Source organism: Mastigoproctus giganteus, chromosome 6 (assembly GCF_048544385.1).
Source record: "Mastigoproctus giganteus isolate SK-2022 chromosome 6, ASM4854438v1, whole genome shotgun sequence".
NCBI lineage: Eukaryota > Metazoa > Arthropoda > Arachnida > Uropygi > Thelyphonidae > Mastigoproctus > Mastigoproctus giganteus.
In genome coordinates, this window is record NC_143580.1 from 224,608,883 (window position 1) to 224,631,749 (window position 22,867).

At 36.4% G+C, this 22,867-nt stretch overlaps 1 protein-coding gene across 1 annotated transcript; it reads left to right on the top strand.

Annotated features, from left to right (window-relative positions):
- Positions 1 to 22,835, top strand: LOC150085032 (uncharacterized). The gene is made up of 10 exons (XM_090375727.1): positions 1 to 126; positions 1,581 to 3,680; positions 4,924 to 5,036; positions 6,629 to 6,878; positions 7,151 to 7,309; positions 8,474 to 8,543; positions 16,000 to 16,046; positions 17,331 to 17,409; positions 18,168 to 18,430; positions 22,536 to 22,835. Exons 1-10 carry the CDS (start codon positions 78 to 80, stop codon positions 22,637 to 22,639), a joined length of 3,234 nt encoding a protein of 1,077 aa, XP_090231853.1. The 5' UTR covers positions 1 to 77; the 3' UTR covers positions 22,640 to 22,835.
- The last annotated feature ends 32 nt before the right edge of the window (positions 22,836 to 22,867 follow it).

Consider the following 22,867-nt stretch of genomic DNA (forward strand, 5'->3'; position numbering starts at 1 on the left):
GGTTTAGAAATACTGTTTTGATTTTAATGTCTTTCTTTTAGCGTGGACCAAAAGGGGGGAAAAGACGAGGGCAAAAAATGCATTCATTTATAATTAATATATTTATTCTTTCGTCGCTTTGCGCGGGTAAGTGTTATGTGCAGCTTTAGCACACCTCAGTCTGATTTTTTTAATTTCACACTTTAGTGTTAAATCTTAATGTATGAATTGCGAGTCGAGAATAATTAAATAAGTCTGCCAAACAATTTGTGGACTTTTTTTTATGTACGATGTCTATCTGGAATTCTCTTTTCACTTGTAGTAGTCTGCTGCTAAATAGCGTGTGATAATATAAATACTTAAATGTATAGAAATGCTTAATTTTCGATTAACTTTCCTGGCTCCAGTAATCGCAATACAGGTGCTCTGCAAACCCTGTAAATTATTATCCCTCCCCATTATTCATATCATGACGTCCCGTTTTGTTCTTTGTTATTGCTAAGTTTAAGTTATTGCTAAATTATTGTATTGTCTTTACTTTCACAAGTGTGTGGTAACTGAATCCACGCACGTAAAGTAGGTTCTTAACTTTGGTATCATAAGTATCAACAAGTTAGAAGCGACACAGGAAACCAAGGGGCCTGCCTTTTAATTGACCATTAAAAACAGACAAAAGCCAAGCGAACTCCCAAAAATTTGTGATTCTGTGATAATTTAAGTCTCTTTGCAATCAAACGAGAGGGGAGGGGGAAATACAGTACCCTTTATTAAATAGCCAAAGGTTATTAATGCATTGTGTTCAGTAATGAATTTTGACAGTGATTTTGTCTATTTAAATTCTCTATGGTGTCCTAAATGTCGATATTGTTCATCTAATATTTCGACAGAATTTGGTGGGTGCCCTGGAGTCAATTATTTCAATAGTTGGAGGACGCTGCGTTTGCTATTCCGTGGAATCTATATTTCTATGACTAATCTCATACCACGTGAATATTAAGATACTTATCTTAGTATTCAAGTGGTATAAGAGTGGTCATTTTACAAATCTAGATTCCAACAATATTTTTTTTTTTTTTTTTTTTTTTTTTGCAGGAGTATTTAATCTTCGCAATGAAACTCTGAAACAGGGAATCTGCTCCCAACAAATCATTGTGAAAAGATGTGGGCGAAGGGGTGGGGGAGGTCTAACTGCTATGAAGCGCAGTACTAGCTTAACGATGCGGCACGACCTCAGCAGAGTATTCAGTGAGTAAGTACAAATTTAAGCTGTGAGTTTAAATCAGTGTGATGATACTATGAAATACCGAAATATTCTTTTAATCTACCTTGTGAACCTACGTCTCCACTATAGACATCCCACAGTGCAAAGTCCTTTTCATTTATAAGAGTGAGATGGCCACTCATATTCTCCTCTCGTTTGTGAGAGTACGTTCATAATCTGCATTATTTTTTTTTTTACGTTTCTAAAGGGAACAGATACTTTCAAGAGAATATAATCATGTCGCTTGAATCAGTATCTTAAGTTGAATCCAAAATGCCTTTAAATATTGAATTATTTAAGATACAATAAGCATTATTTATTTTTATTATTTTTTTTTTAGGTACTGGTTTCCAGGATATTCCGATCCAATGGGAACCTTCCCAACTAAGAGTGGTTCCATCTGTAATGACCTGGATGACAGGAGACGTCAATTATAAGCCCCAAAAACTTGAATTCTTTCCACTACAAGAAGAATTCCTCGATTTTAAAAGCAACAAATCATTTCACCATGCAGATTCTGGGATGATTCGAATGAGACCTGAAAACACTATGCGAAATAAAAGTGTCGAGAAATGGAATTTAAAACCAAACAAGAATGATTACCATAACCAACAGCGAACGGCTCCTGGTTTTAATCAATCTGCAATTAAGCTAGCGCAGCAAGCCATGTTTCTCCTTTTCAACAAAAGCAACTTACCAGGGCTACAAATGGAACTGTCCTCAACGGAAACATCAGGAACTTTATGGAGTGAATCTAAAAAGATGGAAAGAGAATTCGCCATGCAATCTAACAAGACTTTTAAAGGTGATGGAAGGGATGCAAGGGCATTCTGGTCAGCTCTAGATTCCCTGCGGGAAATACTATTACGGAACTTTGGATCGGATTTAACCACTACAGAAAATACGTTTTCATCTAGTCATGCTACTGTGGAAAATATATTTCCATCTACCCAAACTACTGAATGGTCCACTGATATCACTTCTTCTAACGATAATGTAAGTAATATCTCAACAATTCCAAATTCAATCAGCGTGCACTCAACGCATGTTCTGGAATTTGAAAGGGAGAATTCGTCTGGTGATATAAGAACCGAAATAGTCACCAGTGTTCCTATACTAATCACCACTCATTTTGAGATAGAGAGTTTACTGTCCACGGAGTTAATGGAAACTATGGCAGACAACTGGGAGTCAACTAGTAATGGTCAGCCACTGGAGTCGGAATCCAATGTGACAGCAGTTCAAGGCAGAGAGTCTCGATCACTTTGGCTATCAGTTGGCGAGTTGTTTGGCAATTTCTTCGGCCAGAATCCTAATACTACCGAGAGATTGGAGTCTTTGTCTGTCCTCGAATCGCTTGCTGAATCTGAAAATGTGAATATCTTAACCCAAAATCCAATTGAAAATGCTAGTGAATTGGTCTGGACCGAGAACAGACCAGCAGAGATTACCAGAGACCTTTTTTCTGATACTGTCACCCAGTTCTCTTCAGAACTGGAAGATCAATCAAACAGAGAAGAACCCGTAGATCTCACTATGTTGCCGCTCACGGCTCATACTTTAAACTCCGCTATACAGGAAAACGTAATCGCCACCGGCTTCACTTTAAATTTGCCTACAAGATCGAAAGAGGAAGAAAATGAAGCCGAAAAAGAGAAACTTCCTATAATGACTGAGGCTGAACTTTTCTTTGTTGAAAGTCGTCACTCTGATTTATTCACTCCCTTTCCCATTTCTTCATCTCATGATTTGATTGTAAGTGTGGACCTTCCTGCTCTAGGTTCAGGGATCCTATCCTCCACCGAATCGAGTTCGATTTCAAATGGACATTTTGCCATTGATACTTTAAGTGAAGATGTGTTTGAAGGAAGTGGAGAGAGCGAATCTGCAACACCTCCACATATAGTTAGATCAGGTGCAAGGCGTCTGGACGATTCTGATATCCATGCTCTTAACCTAAGTACGCTGAATGCACTCGATGATGAATTTATATTAACGAATAAGACAAGTCTTGAAACGGAGGAAATTTATATAGTTGGAAGTGGTAGTGGAGATTTTGATTTACTGGCAAAATCAAGTTCATTAACAGAAGAAAATGGTAGTGGGGATTTAACGACCAGATCTGAAACAATGCATTCAGAAGAGCTAACCCCTTCCTCCACCACCATTACGTCAATATCATTTAGGAAGAAGGTAAACATCACTAATGATAAAGATATCTTGACTTTTCACGATGGAGAGAGTTCGACTGATCAGTACAGTTCTTCGACTCTTCGTTTCAGAGAGATGTCAACTGCCGAAGCCCCCGCAAGTAGACTTTGCAGTCGATCTTGGCAGTGTAACACCACTTACAACGAGCGCTGTATTCATAAGGGAAATTATTCGGAATGTGATTGTGGAAGGTCATTTGTAAGAAATCCAGTAACAGCAGTGTGCGAAGGTAAGTTTATTTCTTGGTATTATTTTTAACATTTGTGATGCAAAGTTGTCTTCTATATACTTAGTTTTCATTAATATAAGTACGTAATTTAAGGCTCGTTTAATAACTTAATGTTCGTTTGTAGACGTTCATAACCTTGCTTACAGGTAGCAATGGACACTGTTAAATGCTTGTTGTAATAAATTATTAGAATATCTTTGAAGAGAATTTCTGCGTAGGTAATTACATTATTGTATTATTAACACTTAATAATACAATACAACAGAAGACAGTTAGTGTATACATGAAATTATCGATGTGTGTGAGGATCACAATTTCGAGCCCTGACCTAGAATCTTTCATCTACTCTTGTGCATTGGATTTTATTCCAATGCTGGAAGTCAAATTTTGTATGGGTTAAAATTCCTCCGGATACTAAAGAATAAGGCATCCTAATTCGAGGTTGTAGTTCACTGATGTCAGGCGGATGTAGTAAAGATTTCTCCATCAGTTATTCCTTCTTTGGGTCCCCACAAGATGCAAATCTGCCCGTTGATAAACTTAAAATAACTTTCATACCAGACGTAATGACGCACTGTGTCAAAGTAGTATATGCTTAAATTTGCTATGATAAACTATGGTTATCATAGCAAATTTCGCTTTTCTAGATATTGCTTAACAATCTTTTGCTGCGGTCACCAGAAAAATTCATAACTTTGCTTACTGTCGTGGTTTTTACTTGATGCTGCCAATGGTTTGGTATCGTTATGAGACTGTCCTAACTCTGCTTCCCTGAATTTAATTTCGAGACAGTCTAAAATGGAAAATATCTGTCGTTACAGATTTGGTAAAATCTATTCTTGCTTGTGAACGGAAACTGTTCGATTCAGTCCTTCTGTATATTCTCATATTAGACTTTGGAGTTTTTCTTCAATTTTTTTTTCCAATATTTTAATCAGAGACAGATTGAGTTTAGAACACAGGAAGTATCCGAAAAGTAATCCTTTTAAAATTAACTCCTATTATCAGTTTAGTTTTCCCAGTGGAAATGACAACTGTTTTAATTTTAAGTCTGTAGATGGTATTCCTCTTGCTAGCAGAATATATTCTATCTCACAAAAGTAATTCCTTGAGTTCTACCCTTGTTTGTATAATCGGTTTCCGCAATAATAGTATTTTCTTGCCAGCTTATCCATTGAATATCATAATTAATACAGAAACATTAGTCCTATAAAATTATAAAATCATTTTTCAAATTTTATAGCACAACTCCTCCTGGAAGCAACGATGAAATTCCCTGATGAGAAATATTCTCCACAATTACAAAACCGCCGGTCTGTTCAATACGTACACACAAGAAAAGCTGCAGAGAAAACGGTAAGATAACTGTTGGTATCCACTCAGTCTAGTATCTTGATTAAATTTATTATCATTAATTATCAGCTTGGCACATTGTTTTTTAGAGATTTTATTGGGTACCACCAAAATACCGAATTTCACAAACCAAAGCGGATCGTTTGTTGTAGTAATAGCGACACGTAATGCAAGAAAGCAACCGTATGATGTAGCATCAACCAAAATAAATTTCACACATCCATTCCCTCTAAAAGTTTGTCCAATTCCTCCTTGAACTTATTTAAGCTATCAACTTCCCCAACGACAGATGAAAGTTTGTTCCAGTAATTAACCACTCGCTGGCTAAAGGGAATTTCCGCACATCTATTCTACATCTGTCTTTCCTCAATTTGAATTTATACCCCATCAGGTTCGTATCGCAGGTGCCTAGTCTCCAGCCGCTGCAATTTGCAGAATGTATGCCTTTCTTGGTAAAAGAACCCCATTCGTTTCCCCTCACCAATCTTGTTGCCCTTCTCTATACACGCTCAAGCAACTCTACATCCTTCTTAAATGAGACCTCCAGACCTGTACTCAAAGCGTGGCCTGACCATTGCCTTATACAAAGGGATACTCACCTCTTTTTCCCTGCTAGCAAAATTCCTGTGTATCATTGACAATACTCAATGACCTACTCTGGCAGTCTGTTTGCATTGCTCAGAAGACTTCATATCTGACTGCACAATTATTCCCAGGTCTCATTTTCTACCACCCTAAGTGTAGTACCACACAGTTGGTACGTTTCTCTGGGGTTACTTCTACCCCCATATGCCCAATTTTTTTTTTTGTTAGATTCTGTTGCAGTAGCACACTGCCATTAACAACCGTGCCAGCCAACCTGTGTATCATCGGCAAACTTCGACATAAAGCCTGACATACCTTCATCAATATCATTGTTAAATATACAAAACAGTAGGCCCAACACCGAACCCTGCGGGACTTCACTAATAACATTATTCCACGAAGAGCAGCGTCCATTGATTATGGAGGGCAAGTGCTACAAGCAGAAGTCAGTACTGTAGCAGATTCTTACAAACCAATATAATCTGAACTCGCGGAGACTTTTCTCCGACTATTATTTAATAATATTGAAATATAAGGTTTTAATATTTAAATCTTAGTATTTGATAAACTTCATAATTTATAAAAATTGTCACAAACTCAGTAGTTTCAGTGTCGTTTCCTGTTATTTCTCTAACTGTAACTTCTGTTTCAATTTTAGTTATAATAATCGAAATAAAACTGAAAATATACTATGGGTTTGCATGTCTTTTGAATTACCCGGTAGAACTAACTCTTTCGAACTACGTAGTGTTGAAGCCGCTAACTAGTTCGAAAATGCGTTGTACTCTTGTTCTGACATTAAAAATAACATTAATTTGTTCACGTGTGTATACAGAAAGAGTTGGTCAAAGAATTTTTTTTCCTAATATGAATTATCCTCCATAATTTCTGCGCATGTCTGACCTTCCTGATTCGACTCACTAGTTTTTTTAAACTAGTTATTCGAGTAGTTTAGTATTAACTTTGTCAGCGTTAGCCAAATAAAAGTAATTTTACTGTTTAATTTTTAGATGTGGATGTTGGTGAACATGACCCGTACTCTGCGAAGATCAGTAGCAAGTATTAAAGTTGTCAGATTCCAGCCAGGAAGCTTAATTGTGTCTTGGCAACTAATCTTAGCTGGAGGATCCCTCGATAATGAAACTGCTCTGAACATTACTTCGCTGACGGTGGAAGAATTGATTTCTGCAATGGACAGGCGAATTATGCAAGTGGCGCCTCTAAATTTGCACGACGTGTACATAGTCAGTGTGTCAAGAGGTAGGTTCAAGTCTTATCCAAAATAGTAAGATCAAGCAGCATATAATTCTGTACTTAGTAAAGGCATCAACTAGAAATGCTTTACCCACAATGTCCGAATTAGTTTTAATTGTAATTAAAACTGCGAACTGAAAATAATTTCACTACTCCATAAGCAAATAAAAATATCACATCGAACTATAACCAAAATTAGTTGGTCCTTATGGTTTAAAAGAGTAACTATTAATCTCTTGCATGTACTGTATATTTATAACGCGTGAATTTCCTTTCAGTGCCCAACCCTTGTGTGTACGAGGAACTGAATTATTGTAGCAAAGATGCTAATTGCAAAGCGGATATTACGAAGCCTGGAGGCTTTTCTTGTGAGTGTAAAGATGGGTTCAAGGATATGTCCACAGATAAAGTACAGTATCCAGGAGAAGTATGCAACGGTAAGAAATTTGTCCAAGATTTCAAAACAAATTGGATAAGCTTTTCTTAATTTAATTTGTAACTTTTTATCCTAAGTTAATTTGAGCTTAAAATATTTTAAAGATAAATTTAAGGAGTAACTTTGAATTTCTATTTATGCCAGTCGAAGCAAAACTTAATTACAGTTTTTTTTAATTTTACAGATTAAAATTAATTTAGGGGCTCATTATAGGATTATATCCAGTAGGAATAAAATACGTTACCTTTTCGCAGGTCTTATCCTAGAATACAGTGTATTTAAAGGCTGGAGGAACAAAAGAACCGACAATATCTTTGGGTCCTGGGTACATTGTTAATTTTTCCCCAATCTTATAAGAAGCTTTTAGTCCCTTTTCTGTCGAAATGCTAGTATTGCTCATCTGATTCTCTTCATTTACTGTATCTCCTGGGCAGCTTAATTTATACTTGATATCGCACTTCCCTGTATAATTTGTATAATCCATTTTCATAAGACATGCATATTTGTTAGTGACCAAACACTTTATGCAGAAATGTAAAAGTGAGTTGCATCTAATCCTCCCAACTCACTGTAAAAGTGAGTGGCACCTAACCATTTATCCACAAGTGCCTAGCGAAACAACATAAAACCATAATGCGGACAAATTTAAGCCTTTAAATTTATAAGATCCTCAATAGCTAATGCAACAACCTTTTAATGCTCTTTTAAAATAACTTCGGGGTTCGAACTCGAACGAACTCAACTTTCTATTAATTGATCTCTGTTTTTAGTACCAACTATTGTAAATCTTTTTTATACAATCTACGTCTTTTAGACAAATATATAATTTAGATCACCAACTATCCTAATTTTAAACAAATGAATAATTGTATAGATGTCCCATTTTTCCTTCATGTGTAATTTTGTGTTTTTAGCAAGTATATTGACTAAATACACAATTTCTTTTAAATATTATTACCTTGTTTAAACTTAAATTCCACTCATACGATTGTGGCATAATACATCTACTATGAGAGAGAGAGACTTGAGCCAAAAATAAAATGGCTGTTCAGTATTTGCGTAACTGAGAAAATGTATGTAGTTAATTAGGCAGCCTAATGAAACGTGAAATCAGTTGAACCTGACCAGTATCCTTCATAAAATGTATTTTCTCTTTTTCCTATAGTTGAATGCGCTCCAGATTACTGTGGAAAGCATGGGACATGTGCAGTTGTGAAAGGAATTCTTCATTGCAAGTAAGCTCTTAATTTTTTGTCAATCCAGTTGAGTATTTGATGCCCTCAATTTCCAGTGGAAAATTGAGGGCCTTGCAAATCGGAAAGGAAGACCTCATTTGGAAAAATATTCTTACCATTAAAACTCATTATATACGTCAGCTCAGTGAAATTACCTTTTTAAGATTTCATATTTATGGAATTATTCAGGGGTTCCTACTTTATGCAGGTTCTGTGTGGTCTTCCTCTGCGCCATTGCCTGTCTTAGAAAATGCTATGATTGCTCTTAACCTGTTTGAATAAATTCATGCAAACTATTTGTGCTCTATTTATTACCCCTATTGTTGTAATTTCCCACCAATATTCTCCTTGCTATTGGAGATCTGATGTCCCTCCCAAGTAGACTCCATGACAAAGTTCTGGATTCTGTCATAGTGTAACTGAGGTGAATAGTGGCATCATTGCGAGACTCGATAGCACTTGCGTTTATAAGGTATAGCTTTAAAACTAACTCCCTAGCCAGTAAGGACTGGTAAAGGACTTAGTGTATTGGTTTAGGTTTATGGAACTTGCAGGCAAATCTTTGCCGTTACTTCTTGCTGTTGTAGAATTCGTGGCACTTTTTCTTCAGTAAGAAGGCATATCTACAGTAAAACTTCATTTTACTTTAGTCAACTTTGATCTTAAAGAATCATGAAGACATCAACAGAAGGAACTTATCGACGAAAAAAACTTCTAGTTTTTTTCCCGGTAATGTTGCTTCGTAGCATTTCATATTTTTCATCGATTAACCAATTTAAAGTATCTTTTTCCACAGGTAAACTTGGAATATTGTATGTCCCAGGTCGCTTTAAGTATGTTTAAATTCCATAACCAAAAATCTTTCCCACTTCATGGTGTACTCGCTCAAAAAATCGCCTACGCTCGTACACCCGAAACTTAATGGCAAACCTATCCCAGTTGTTGAGACGCAGAGATCTGGGAGTAACATTTGATACGAAACTTAGTTCAAGTCTCATATCGACCTGATTGTAAAGAAAATGAACTACTTACGTTGGACAACAAAACAGCACCTCTTGCACGTGAAACAGACTACAACAACCGCGGCACCTCCATAGCCAGGTGGGCAGGAGCAGCAGTGCATAGCACACGCTTCTTGATTAGACTGGGGTTCGAGCCCGTGACCACCAAATACGGAGGATGCGGAAAGGTCAGGGAATGACCACCGCATATCCCCGGAGCAATATGGCCTTAGTTGATAATGCTCCTAAAAAAACAAACAACCGCAAGATATTTAAGAACCACAGTGTATTCGGCCATTTTGTATGGCGCCGAATTGTGGGCGTCAGCCACCCCTACCCACATTAGGAGAATATATGAATTCTGGCTGCTGAAGAAAATGATTTGGCTGACACCGCAGCCAAATTAGCAATTCCCAGTAATAATCGCTGCCTGTCAGTCCCCTATACAGACTACAGGCAAATAATACACCAAAAGATACACTCCCAATGGCAGGATTCGTGGAATAAAGACTACGAATAAATTTTATCGTGTAAAGCCTGTAATTGAACCGTGGTAGTCTAGTCTGCGCAGGAATCGTAAGGAGTAAGTTCTTGTCCGGACCCGCATAGGACAGTCATATGACTCATTCGTTTTTGCTGAGGGCTGATGATCCTCCTACGTGTGAGTCCTGTGGCACAATTTTATTAATCGGACACATTTTAATTGACTGTCAGATTTTAGCAATATCCGTTTTACCGCTTTTAATCATCTGACTGAGCTGTAAACTGGATAAAATCCAGTATATCCATTATAAAATCCATTGTCGGATAAAATCTGACTGTATACACAGTCGGATTTTATCTGACAATGTCTGCTGTTTTTAGCTATTTTAAATCAAAGGTTTTTACTTGTATTTAAAATTGACATGTTATTGTTATTTCTTTATTGATTTATCTTTTCTACATTTTATACCTTCGTTATTTTATATCTGGACATGGTGACCTAAGTAATTAGGTCAGTGAAATTTTTATATATCACCTGATTTTGGCGCATTATAGCCTTAGTTGCTAATGCTCCAATAAAACCCAACAACCAACCATCTGGCTGCTGAAGTGGGAAAACCATAAGCACCATCTCCCTCAACAGTTAAGAACCACTCAGCTCTCTGAACAGCTTAAACTGCAGCGTTTACCAGACATCATTGCCTGGAAACGATTAATAACCACAATCAAAATGACTGGCACGATATCATCACCATGCTTCTGGCAGCTTTGTGAGTGGTACACCCCGCCATCTGCATTAAGAGGCACAAAATCCTTGAGAATGAAGACCAACAGACTGAAGATGGCCGACAGGTTTATACCCGCCAGTGCCTTAGAATCAATTCAGTGCCTAAGCTAAGACGTATAGGAATTGACCTACTAAGACTCATAGAAGATCTCAAATATAGGAAACAAACCGCAATGTGGCTCGCTGAAGCTACTGTTGCCTAGTAGTTGTGTGAATTTCTGTCAAGAACTGTGTACGCAATTGAATAATGTATATCTCGCACAATTTGATCAGTGGATGTGATGTTAAGATGTACTTTTGTATTACAATTGCCAGGACTCTACACAGAAATGTAGTGATGAGTAATGCAGTTTATATTTAACTTTTCTTGTATATTTTAGACATGCTTTAATTCATATTTTATGGTAATCCCTGGAATTTTCTGCCGTGAAGGGAATTTGTCACTTACCAATGTACACCAATATTTTAAATTTGGTAGGACAAATAAAGATTTCATCTGGCATAATATTCGGGGAATAGTATGCAAATAAGTCCAACTTATTTGGATACTGTTCCCCAGTAATAAATACCTATACCAAAACTGATTTACCTAATATAGTAAATGTATGGGTCTCAACCATGAGCATTTGCAACCTTTATACGGCACTTTTGGTAAATACAGCAATTATGGCCGAAATGTTATCAGAAGCCCTCAATTTGCTTCAGTTTATCATTTTAAATGGAAAACAAATGTTTGGAAAGAAATCTACTCGCTGTCGACTGATAAGACACTCTATAAGCAATATGACGGGAAGAATATCCTTCCTCACGTAAAGCAACAATAGCACTCTTTCTTCGTGGAGTCAACTGCACGTAACTCACCATCCTGACAAAGTCAAGGAATGACTGCAACTCTTGCAGAGCGTGCTTAAAGTAACGGCTGACGCAATATTACTCGTACCTATGCGTATCAATCTTATCTAATGCAATCTGTAAGAAATATTGCCATATACTTGCGTTATTCGGGCGACGATACAATTTTAAGGGGTGATGCACTTTCTTTGAACACCAGTGTTTATTGTTTATGATCCACAATTAATGGATTGGTACTGCTAATATGCAAAGGGTTCAAAAAAATCTTTATTCACCCACAAGTATTGTGATCAATTTATTTTTTTATTTGATACCTTAAGCTTTATATGCAACCAAACTTTGGTTTCAATCACTTTTTGCGGTGCTGAATGAATGAATTGAAATGGATAAAGTGGAATACAGATCAGTGATTGTTTCCTCATTCTGCAAGGGGAAAACATCCAAAACAATCCATGTAAAAATGATCGCTGTTTATGGAGAAGATTGCCCGGGTTAGAATGTTGCACATGAGTATAAACAACTCAAATGTGGAAGAATCTTGGTGATGAAGAAATAACCAAGATTCTTCTGTTACACCAGTTGCTAGATTACCAGCAACTGGTGTAACAGAAGTTGCAAAAACTGAGGCATTAATCCTGGAAGATCACCATCGCTGAATTAACGTCAGCGAACTAGCTGCAGAGCTCCAAATTAGTGAAGGTCTGTGGAGAACATAAATCAATCAACAGTTGCATATGAGCAAAGTGTCTGCTAGATGGGTTCCCAGACTTCTGACTACTCTCCAGCAGGAGAGGGCACAATGTGCATGTGCAATGTTTTCGATGTGCCAGGAAGAAAAACAAATTTTGCATCCTGCTTATTTTCTTCCTCTTTCCCGCCCTGAAGTTCTTTCTTCATGGAAAACATTTTGTTACTGATGAGGTGACTTCCACTTTTGATTCCTGGTTTGAAGGACAGGCAGGAGACTTCCACAAAACTGATCTGTAGAAGTGTATTGAGAGGTGGTAACCTATATTGAAAAAGTTTAATATAGTTTTTTTCAACCTTCTATCACATTCACTTCTGGGTGAATACAAATATCTTCCCACCCCCCCCTCCCGTATTTATATTTTCAATATGAAAAATTGAGGCCAAAACGATAAATTCTACTTCTGAAACTGAGCGTAATTTTTTTTCTGTTTAGATTGGTTGCGTTATATATTATAAAATTTCTTTCGTAGACGGTGCGCAAGGCTAAAATTATTTTGCAAATGATATGAAGGTTGATAGGGTGGTTAATGACAATAATTTGAATATGCTACTGCAAAAAGGTCTAAAAAATTAGTTGGGCTGAGAAATGCCAAGTGAAGTTTAAAACTGGCACAGGAATTACACATGGGTAGCAGTAATCCCAGAATAACATAGCAAATGTGTTGATACACTCAAATAGAATAGTAGAGAAAAAGACCCAGGGAAATTGAACAGAGGTGGGCTTCCAGAACAGCTCATGGCATTTTGTCAATGATATACAGGAACTTTGATAGCAGAGATAAGGAGGTAATAATTCCGTATAAGGCCACATCCAGAGTACTGCGTAAGGTCTGGAAGCCTCATTTTAAGAAAGACATGGATCTTTTGGAACGGCGCAGAGAAAAAACGAGATTAGTAGAGGGAAACGAAAGGGTATCCTTACCAAGACAGGCTTCAATACTGCAATGTGTAGAGAACAGACCTGCAATGAGATCTGATTTGAGGGGCTTTAAGGCTTTGAATAGATGAGTAAGCTAAATGTATAACACACGAGGGAGTATAAGTTTAAATAGAGCAAGGATGGTTGCAGGATATATGGGGAAATTCTTTCAGCTAGATGGTAGTTGATTGGAAAAAACTGTTGTGGATGTAACAGTAAGTTAGAATAAATTGGAAGAATTAGACAACTTATGAGGGAATAGAAAGGTGATGTGGGAAGTGCGTTTTTGCAGCTTCTATATAAGCTTACATAATTAAAATAACTTCTACAATCCAGTCTTAATCGCTTTCCTGTAACTTGAATTTATGGCCTCGTTCTAGAATAATAATGGAAATTTCACCTTCATTTTACTTTTAATTTCATTTTCATATTACTCTTCTCCTCTCGGAGCCTTATAGCCTTCAATGACCTCTTCCCTCTAAAGTGCTTGGTTGACAAGCTCCGTAGTGTTACTATTCGAAGTCTTTCCCCAGTACTGTTCCTTTTGTAGATCTCTCCATCTTTTTGTCAGAAGGCATTTGAGTATAGCACAGGTTGCACTCTTGGCTATATCTAGAGCTTTCCGTATTGTCTCTAGTGAGGCGCTGCAAGTAATAACCGAAAAATTCCCGTAGACCTAGTGATATTATAAAGATGTTAGATGTACAGTACTTGACTAAAAGAAATGAATCAGTGGAGTTGTGTGGGGTTAGATCGTGCCCCATTGTAACTAAAACTTATGGAAAACGAGATTTTAAACAAAAAAGATTGAGATGGAAGTACATCATATATGGCCGGAGAGTCAAGACTTGGAAGAATAAAATATAGCATGATACCAGACGTTGGCACAATGGAAAGAAATAGCAATGGCCAATTCTAGGCTTGTATCATACTGATCGGGCGCCTCCGTAGCCAGGTGGGAAGGAGCAGCAGTGCGTAGTACACGCTTCTTGATTAGACCGGGGTTCGAGCCCGTCACCACCAAATACGGAGGATGCGAAAGGTCAAGGGAATGACCACCGCATATTCCCCGAGCAATATGGCCTTAGTTGCTAATGCTCCTAAAAACCAAATAAGAAGAATCAAACTGATAATGATGGGATGCGGGTTGAAATTGCAACTACAGCTGGTCAGATTGGTAGAAGTATGAATTATAAATGTGGTGAGATTGAGGATAGCGACCATATAATGTTCAGATGTTCTTTATATCAAGAATTAAGGAATGAGTTTCAGAGGAGAATTGCAGGTGTCATTTAGATGCAGAAATTAAGCTTTTAGTTTTAAGACTTTTTTTTTCATTTTTTATAAACGAGATTTTAAAGTTCGTAATGTTTGATTATATATATTGTAAATAGTAAAGTGTAGAGAGGTGATGTACAGTATTATACATACTGTAAATAGATTTTTGTAGAAGAACAAGAAATTTACCTCAATATGATAAGTAGAACACTTCCGTATGATACTCTCCAGAATTACACGAATATAAGTGTATCGATAGATTATGCCTGGAGAGGAAGGAAGTGAATAATCCTCTCCAGACATAACCTATCGATACTCTTGTATTCGTTCACTTCCGTATGATACTCTACAGAAAGTATTCTCCGTATCATTATTGAAGTAAATTTCCTCTTATTCTTCTACAAATATTGAAGTCAACGTAGAAAACTATTGAGCATCATAGCTAAGTTATATACTATGTAAATATTGTAAAGACTATAGATTATACAAGGTTTTAAATTGTTTAAGATGCTCAAGACTAGAGCAGATTTTATATGATGTGTTAGAAAGAAGACCCACCTCCCCCATGGTAGGAGCGATAAACACTCTCCAAAGGATAGTTTCAGTTGGTGCAGGGAGTTGTGAGGTCTGTAATTTGTGTTGAATGTATAAAGTAAAAGAATTAGTTAAATGTGTTGTTGATGAGCCTTGGCTCAAGAAACACCACGAAGTTAATGATGTAAATCTCGCCAATCGGCTTGCCTGTGTTTGAGCCCTTTCAGAAGCTAATGACATTTTTATAATGTCATCTAACTTCTTGAAATACTGTTTCATGCTTTGAAACAGCATTTCAAGAAGGAAATTGTCTTACGATTTCCTTTACCAGTGAAATTCTGACATCCCTGCCTACAAGCAACGATTCGAAAAATCGATAAGACACTACACCATGGGCCTTCCTTACCACCTGTCTACACTGCTTGTAGAACTTCATATGATTATTTCGTAACTCCCAAATCCCTTTCTTCCTCTGTTCTTTAATTCAACCCCACTAAGTGGATGTTATTTTTGGGATTGCATTCCCCAAGTGTAAAAGTTTGCATTTTGGTGCTGAACTTCACCTGCAAATTGATATCTTACTTCGTAGTAGTCCCAGAACTGATCCTTTGGGTTCACCCAAAGGATCAGTTCTAGGCTACTATTCTTCTAACGTTAGACCAATCTGAAGACTAGCTAATAATCAAAACCTTCTGCATCCTGTTTTTACAATCCATTTTTGAAACATGAACATGATTTCAACGTGTTCCAACTTATACAGTATAATCTCATGAGTGCCTATAAGCTGAACGTGTAGGAATATTGTGTAGTGTAGCAGCGCAGATTCATTTCAAGTTTTTTTTTTTGTTGCAGGTGCCACAGCATGTTTGTTGGACAGAGATGCGAGCTTTCTGTTGTTGGTGAGTAGTCATTTAGATTAGTATATTACTAAAAACTAGTCTTAACCCAAGAAGAATGCATATCACAATTTCATGTGATATGTACTCGGAGTTGAGAACCATTGTACTCTCGCTCAAAAATTGATTTCTTTCTTTCCACATCCAGTAATTTTACGTACGATACTCCAATAGGCATATGTCTCGTATGTTTACTGCGTTTATGTATATTCAAAAACTTTAACGAGAAACATTAAATGTCCGAAACGGATTGGCATCAATGCTATTAGGCAGTTTCTATGAATCCTTATTAACTGCGATGATATTTTTTAATATCGCAGTTGCTGATTAGTGACAACTTTGCACATAGTTGAAGTAAAGTTTTACTACTCTATTTTAGTAGCCGAATTTTGGAGGATTTAAGGTCTACGCTTGATTCGTAACAGCCCTCCTCAACTAACATTTGATCAATAAACTTGACATTCTTCGGTCTAAGTTGTTAGATTTGATGAATTTAAAATCCTGATGAATGGTTTCTCGATGCTTACTAAATTTTTTTGGGCCAAAAAAATGCTTAAGATGACTATATGTGACCTCTTGAATGCATTTTAAATCTTTAAATTACTTAGGGCTCAGTTTTAAAAACTGAGTTATGAGCAAATTTAGAGCGGTGTCAAATTTTTTCATTTGCTTAAGGTTTGAGAATTTTGTTTATATTTAAGAAAAATGTAAGGTTCTATTATATTCATGATATATAGAATAAAACTTCCTAAAAGTGGTATACTTATTTCTTGCACAACTAATTCTGAAATCAGTTTTACTCATAGCGTGGAGTTCATAGGGTTGAGGTTCGCTGATTTAGGGAATTTGGTCACTCCAATAATACATTTAGTAACCTTAATATAATTCTGACTTGAATTTTCGTCAATATTATTACTTTGACTTCAAAAGCATAATCCTTTGTAGGTTATCCTATAATTTTTGTGAAATTTACTGTTGACTAGCTGAGAAATTCCAAACTTAAGTTGGAATGTAAAAATCGTTTTCAATAATATAGTGCTTATAGGCAATTCATACACACTTAGTTTACATAAGTCAACTGTACAAAGTGGATAAGTCAACTCTTTGAACACACGATATAGTGACCACGGTGAAGTTCACTTCACTTAACTATTATAAGAACTCCAGCCAACCTATTATGTTTTGGGATGATGCCCAGTTTTACTGATAATAGTAAAGCAACCGATAAATAACTACCTGTTGAAATACTTGGGCATAAATGAATTTCACTATTGTTTTTCTTTTTAGCTCTGGCAGGAGGTATAACTTCCATCAATCTATTGTTCCTTGGTATCGTAGCCATTACCTGTTGCCTCTACAAACGAAGGTTAGTGTTTATTTTCATTTTTTAGATACTAACTGGAAACTTATTCAGGATATTTTAATAAAGCCTCTAATGCCTCAATTATGACTATCTTAACTTGAATGTCGAAACTATTCAAAAGTAGTAATCGCATTTTATGAACTTCAGTGCTACAAGTTCATAAATTTTTTTTGCCTTCAAGTCTAAAATTTGAAGGCAGATTTGAGAATTTTCAGATAAAGCTTTATCTAAGAAAGTTTCAAACTTCAGAAATGTCCAACATGGGTGACAGCTTCACCTATGACGGACATTTTCCCGGACCCCTTTCCAGCTGTCCAGGAAAATTCTCCAAGAGAAACGCTGGATTGCGCAAGTGTTGCTATTTTAGTTGAGACTTCGATGTTCATTAAGAATACTTAAATAACGCTTCTCTTTTGCCTATTGCAAAAAAAAAGCTTAGTTTCTATTTATATCAATTTCAACAGCAAAGCTACTTTTGCAGTGATAAAGTAGCTGCACAGTTATCAAAAGTGAGTTACTTATTAAATTTCGAAATTTGTATATTTTGTGCTTTACCACAATTAAACTTCAAAATAACTGCAATGAATCGCAATACACTTCAGCAGTTGCTATGCCATTTTAATTAAAATGGCTAGCCTATCCTGATGTTCTCTTTCATCATCGGATATGGTTAATTGCACTAAATTCAATTTTAAATTCTTCACTATGAAACTTGCTCTGTGAAATGAAATTCATACTAATAGTTCCCATTTTCTTAATAGGAAAGTGTCAAGTAGTCCTATGACACGTCGCTATTATCGTCCCAGCAGAAATAACAGCAACCCGGGGAGTCCTCCAGTAACTCTTAATGCTCAGATAACGGACGTTGTAGCCACTGAAGATAAGCTTGCCATTCCATCCGCGTACAGAATGTTGGAATTCTCGCCAATTGTTAGGATTCATCCTCCAACGGAGCCATCGGTATCAAATACAACAGTCATCCCAGCTTCACAATTGCCAAAAATAACAGTAATTTCTCCCGCAGGTAACTCAAAACACTCAAGTGTTTTTGTTCTCTTCCTTGAATTTATGCGATATTTTGGTTTTTACCAAACAGCGGTATTTCTGATTGTGGTACGAACAATTCCATATTGCGATATGGACAGGGCCGTCTTTTGGTGTTAGTTGATCCTAGGCACTCTTCATCCCCAGGCATCACTACGTTATATCAAACATTTAAAATGCCCTTGTGTTAAATCAGATTTTTAAAGAAATTCGAAAGCGTTTGTATAACTTCGGCTTTGAAGTTGTTTTCACAATATTTATTTCGGCACTAACTTACTCGCAAAACGAACTTTAATGTTTATCTTAAAAATCTAAATTACTTTGTAGAATTTTATTGTTGAAATAAAATCGATGAATTTTACCCGAATTATTATTTTTTTTTCCGATCCTGTTTTTCATATGCCTAGGCACAGTGCCTAATGAGAAAAGACGGCCCTGTATATGAAGAGGCCTAACTGTAAAATGAAGGTACACTGCACTCTGATATTTTAAAACTCAATAGTACACAATTCAATGCCTCTTATAATCCTCCATCAAAGGCATGCCAGAAATTTGACAGGTATTTCTCCGCTTGTTCTCCAACATGTGAGCCTGAGTTTACATCTGTTTTGTGTAGCCTTTTTACGCTTTCTTTATTGCACTAGTATTTTTCATTCTGTTTGAAAACTTACTCTTATGCAGCCAGTTCCTAAAAAGGGGCGACAAATCCCTGCAGTTCCAACTGTAGTCCCATTCAGCTTACTTTTACTCTTTCTATAGTAATGGAGAAATCAATTAACCGCCAACTATTAAATTATCTATAAGCCTTCCATCTGATCAATGATCGCCAGTATGGATTCCGTCAGTCGATCCACCGGTTTATACTGGTTTGCCTTCAAGTCTAAAACTGAAGGCATATTTGAGAATTTTCAGATAAAGCTTTGTCTAAGAAAGTTTCAAACTTCAGAAATGTCCAACGTGGGTGACAGCTTCACCTATGACAAAATTCAATGGAAAGGTTTGAACCTCAAGTAGTTGCTTTTTATCGTGTTCAAAATAAGCTTCCGGCTTATGGTTTGCCAACTTTTTTTTTGTAATTGGATATCCAGTTTTCTCTGACCGCTCACTGTAGGTAGGCGGCTGTCTTCTAATTTTGACTAATGATGGTGTTCCACAAGGTTCAGTTCTTCCAACCACGTTTCCTGTTGTATATTAATGACCTTCCATTGACTGGAAATCCTGTCCATAGTTGTGCTGATGATAGCACATTGCGTTCCACCTTCTAGTTTGTGAAACCTTTCCGCTCAGAAACAAGCTTTATCTTCTCGAATATCCACAAATTCCTCTACCAAAACTCAGACCTTATCTCACAAAAATTCTTCTGCTCCTATGCTTATCTTCCACGACACTCAGATTTCTTGACCAATTCACGTCTCTGTATGGATAACCCTTACTTCTAATATCCTGTGCATAAGCGAATCAAGCAAATATTGTTTTTTTTTTTCTGTCTGAAAAAAACTGGGGTTTTTCTTTCGCTCTCAGCACTACTTTTCTTCTAAACAGCTTCCCATCTGTACAAATGTCAAATCCGCCCTACCATATATTGTTCCCGCATTTGGGGGTGGAGACCCCATAACCTCTCTCAGGCTTCTAGATTTAGTTTAATATCCCATCGCTTTCAAAGTCTAATATCAACAAGTATCTTTCATCCCACCCATGGTACTAAGTACTTTGGGTTCTTATACCGTTCGTGTTTTGGAGTTTCATAAAAAAAATTCACCTGTAAATATGGATAAAATAATGCCCTAATTTATGCAACCAGAAAGTTGTCAAACTTGCTTTTCTGAGCAGCTGGGAGTACAGGACTTTCATTTTTGTGCGATGCTTTAGGTGAGATAAAGTATACAACTGTGTATTGCAATTTAAAGTGTCTTCAGTATAAGATCCCCTAATCTGTTATAAAAGTAGGTGCTATACATGCAAAGAATGAGCCAGGGTATCTGACTTCACAATACGTTAGTAACAATAGGCACTATACTGACATCTCAGGAGTACCTTGCAAAAATATGGGCATCTGTCCAAACTGGTTAATTTATACACCATATGAGTTTGGAGTTGCAATTGGATAATACTTAGTCTTTGATAAAGACTGGTCAAATTTCAGCACAGTTTGGGCAGATGCTTAGTTACACGAATACTAATGATTAGTGATTCTTAGATTTTAACAACGGAAAAAGTCTGATCTTAACACTTAAGGCAGATTAAGGTCGAATCATGGAAAATTAATGAGTTACTGTAAAATCCTAATGAGGGCTCAACGTACTTAAAATTCAAAATTTGGAACATTAAATAAAAAAAGCGTAGTATCAGTAGGAGTTTGAACAACCTCATACATTTCTGAACTGTCATATCAGGCATTTGGAACGAATGGGAGGGGTTTTCTTGCCTGATGCTGCATAAGCTTGCTTTCTTGCATCGTATGCCTCTGCTAATGCTAATCATGGATTCCACCAGTACCCGGGTGTCAAATACTGGATGTTTAAGATTGTCACTTATTGCAACGACTGCTGCTATTTCTTATGTCAGTTAAAGGATTCACTATCTGATTTAATTTTATGTTAATGCCTAACAATTAAGGTAAGCTGATTTTTCAGTTTACACTCAAGTGACAACCTTTTTTTATTTTCACTGTAAATCATGAAACGAGGACAATTAAACTAGAGCACATACTCAACAAACATCGTCCACTATTTTTAAATACTGTAGGGTTCGTAAAAAGTACTTCATACGAGTGATGCTTCGCTTTAAGTGAAAGGAATGCACAATATTTCATCTTTTTTAACAGAAAAACTTAATTTTACAAACTAAGTATCTGCGAAAGAATTTCAGTTAAATCTGCTCAGCAGCTACATGGTACTGAAGTATTGACACCATGCAAAAGGAAAATTCGCTAATCTTATACCACGATAGCATTCTATAAATCATATTTCCATCTCATGGGCTTGCATCTTTGACTAGTGCCACTTACGTAAGATTATGAAACGAGATGCAATCTGCATCTATACAGAAAAGTATGCAGCGGATTCCACCACAGCATCTTTAACGGGTCAGTTGATTTTCTGGTCACTGTTCAGTTTACATTTTCGTTTGCTCATTGCTGTAACTCAGGCTTGAAGATGGAATACCGATTAACAAACTCAATCCTTTCAGATTAATTGACTGCATATGAGTGTCCCTACATGCTTAAGTAGTAAGTCGGTTAAAGCGTGCGAATTGCCTGTGGACTAGAAATTACCCGCTACACACACCCAGTTCGGTTATTTGGGCACTGCTGTATTTGTCGTGGCAGGGAAAACGATCGCAACTATATGGGGAAAAACGACATTTTGCTAAACTTTTTTTTTTACTAGAAAATTCAGTAGTTTCTCCAACTCAAGAAGTGGAGTATGATGTACAGTATACTGTTTAAATTCATACTATGCGCCATATTTAAAAAAATTTATGAAACATTTGCTACAACTATGTTAAGGGATTTATGCTACTCCTTTAATCAAGGGCAATTTCACTCGCATTTGTTACAACCTGATCCTTTCATAAACGTAAATTCTAATAAAGCAGGCACTTTTAACAATTGCTGCTACCTTAGGCATGAAATATTCAAGTGCCACGTAAATCTTAGTACGGAAAAAAGTTACTTGATACTGTTAGCATAGATTCTGAGCAATAAGGAGGTTAACATCCAGGTGAAAAAATTAGAATTGTACGTTAAGCTGATACACTTGGGGTTAGTATGTTGAAAGGTTTATTTTAGGTATCAGAATTTCTATTGCTTATATAGGGTCTTATTAAAAGATTCGATCACTGAATAAGAAATAGCAGAACATTCAGATCAAGTTCAGAGTGAGCAATATATAGAATTTAATCTAAGACTTTTGTATTTAGTAATTGTTTATTCAATGTGATTCATTTATTATAGAAAAGTGCGTAAATCTAAAGACAAAGTTACGAAATTAAAACTTTAAAGAAATATCTACAAAATATTTAATTTTATTATTTTTAATATTCACATTGTTCAGATGGCATAAATTTCTTGGTATATTTCCTAGGTTCGTATGAAGACTCGTGGTTCGATTCTGATCATTCAACTTTAAGCATCACTCCCTCTGCCCGTTCCAAGACAAACGACCAGAACTGCAGTTTTGCAGTATAAGTTTTAAACCTGTTTTTATTTGTCTTGATGTTTGTTGGAAATAGTAACTTTTACAGCAATTTCATAGTTATCGTTTTTAATAATTTATTTCTTTGCTTTTTGCATTGATTTGTTCTTTTTTTTATTTGATGTTTTATATTTATCTTTTTAATTTTTGTTACATCGGCCACTTTAAATAAACTCATTCAAGTGTTTAGTCTCTTTGATACAATTAGGTTTACTTAGCAT

What these genes read in the sequence shown, in the direction of transcription:
- LOC150085032 (XM_090375727.1), top strand. Translation starts at nt 78, where the DNA reads ATGCATTCATTTATAATTAATATATTTATTCTTTCGTCGCTTTGCGCG. An exon ending in TCCAGGAGAAGTATGCAACG is followed by an intron (nt 7,310 to 8,473) that starts GTAAGAAATTTG and finishes TTTTTCCTATAG; the next exon opens with TTGAATGCGCTCCAGATTAC. An exon ending in AAAGGAATTCTTCATTGCAA is followed by an intron (nt 8,544 to 15,999) that starts GTAAGCTCTTAA and finishes TTTTTGTTGCAG; the next exon opens with GTGCCACAGCATGTTTGTTG.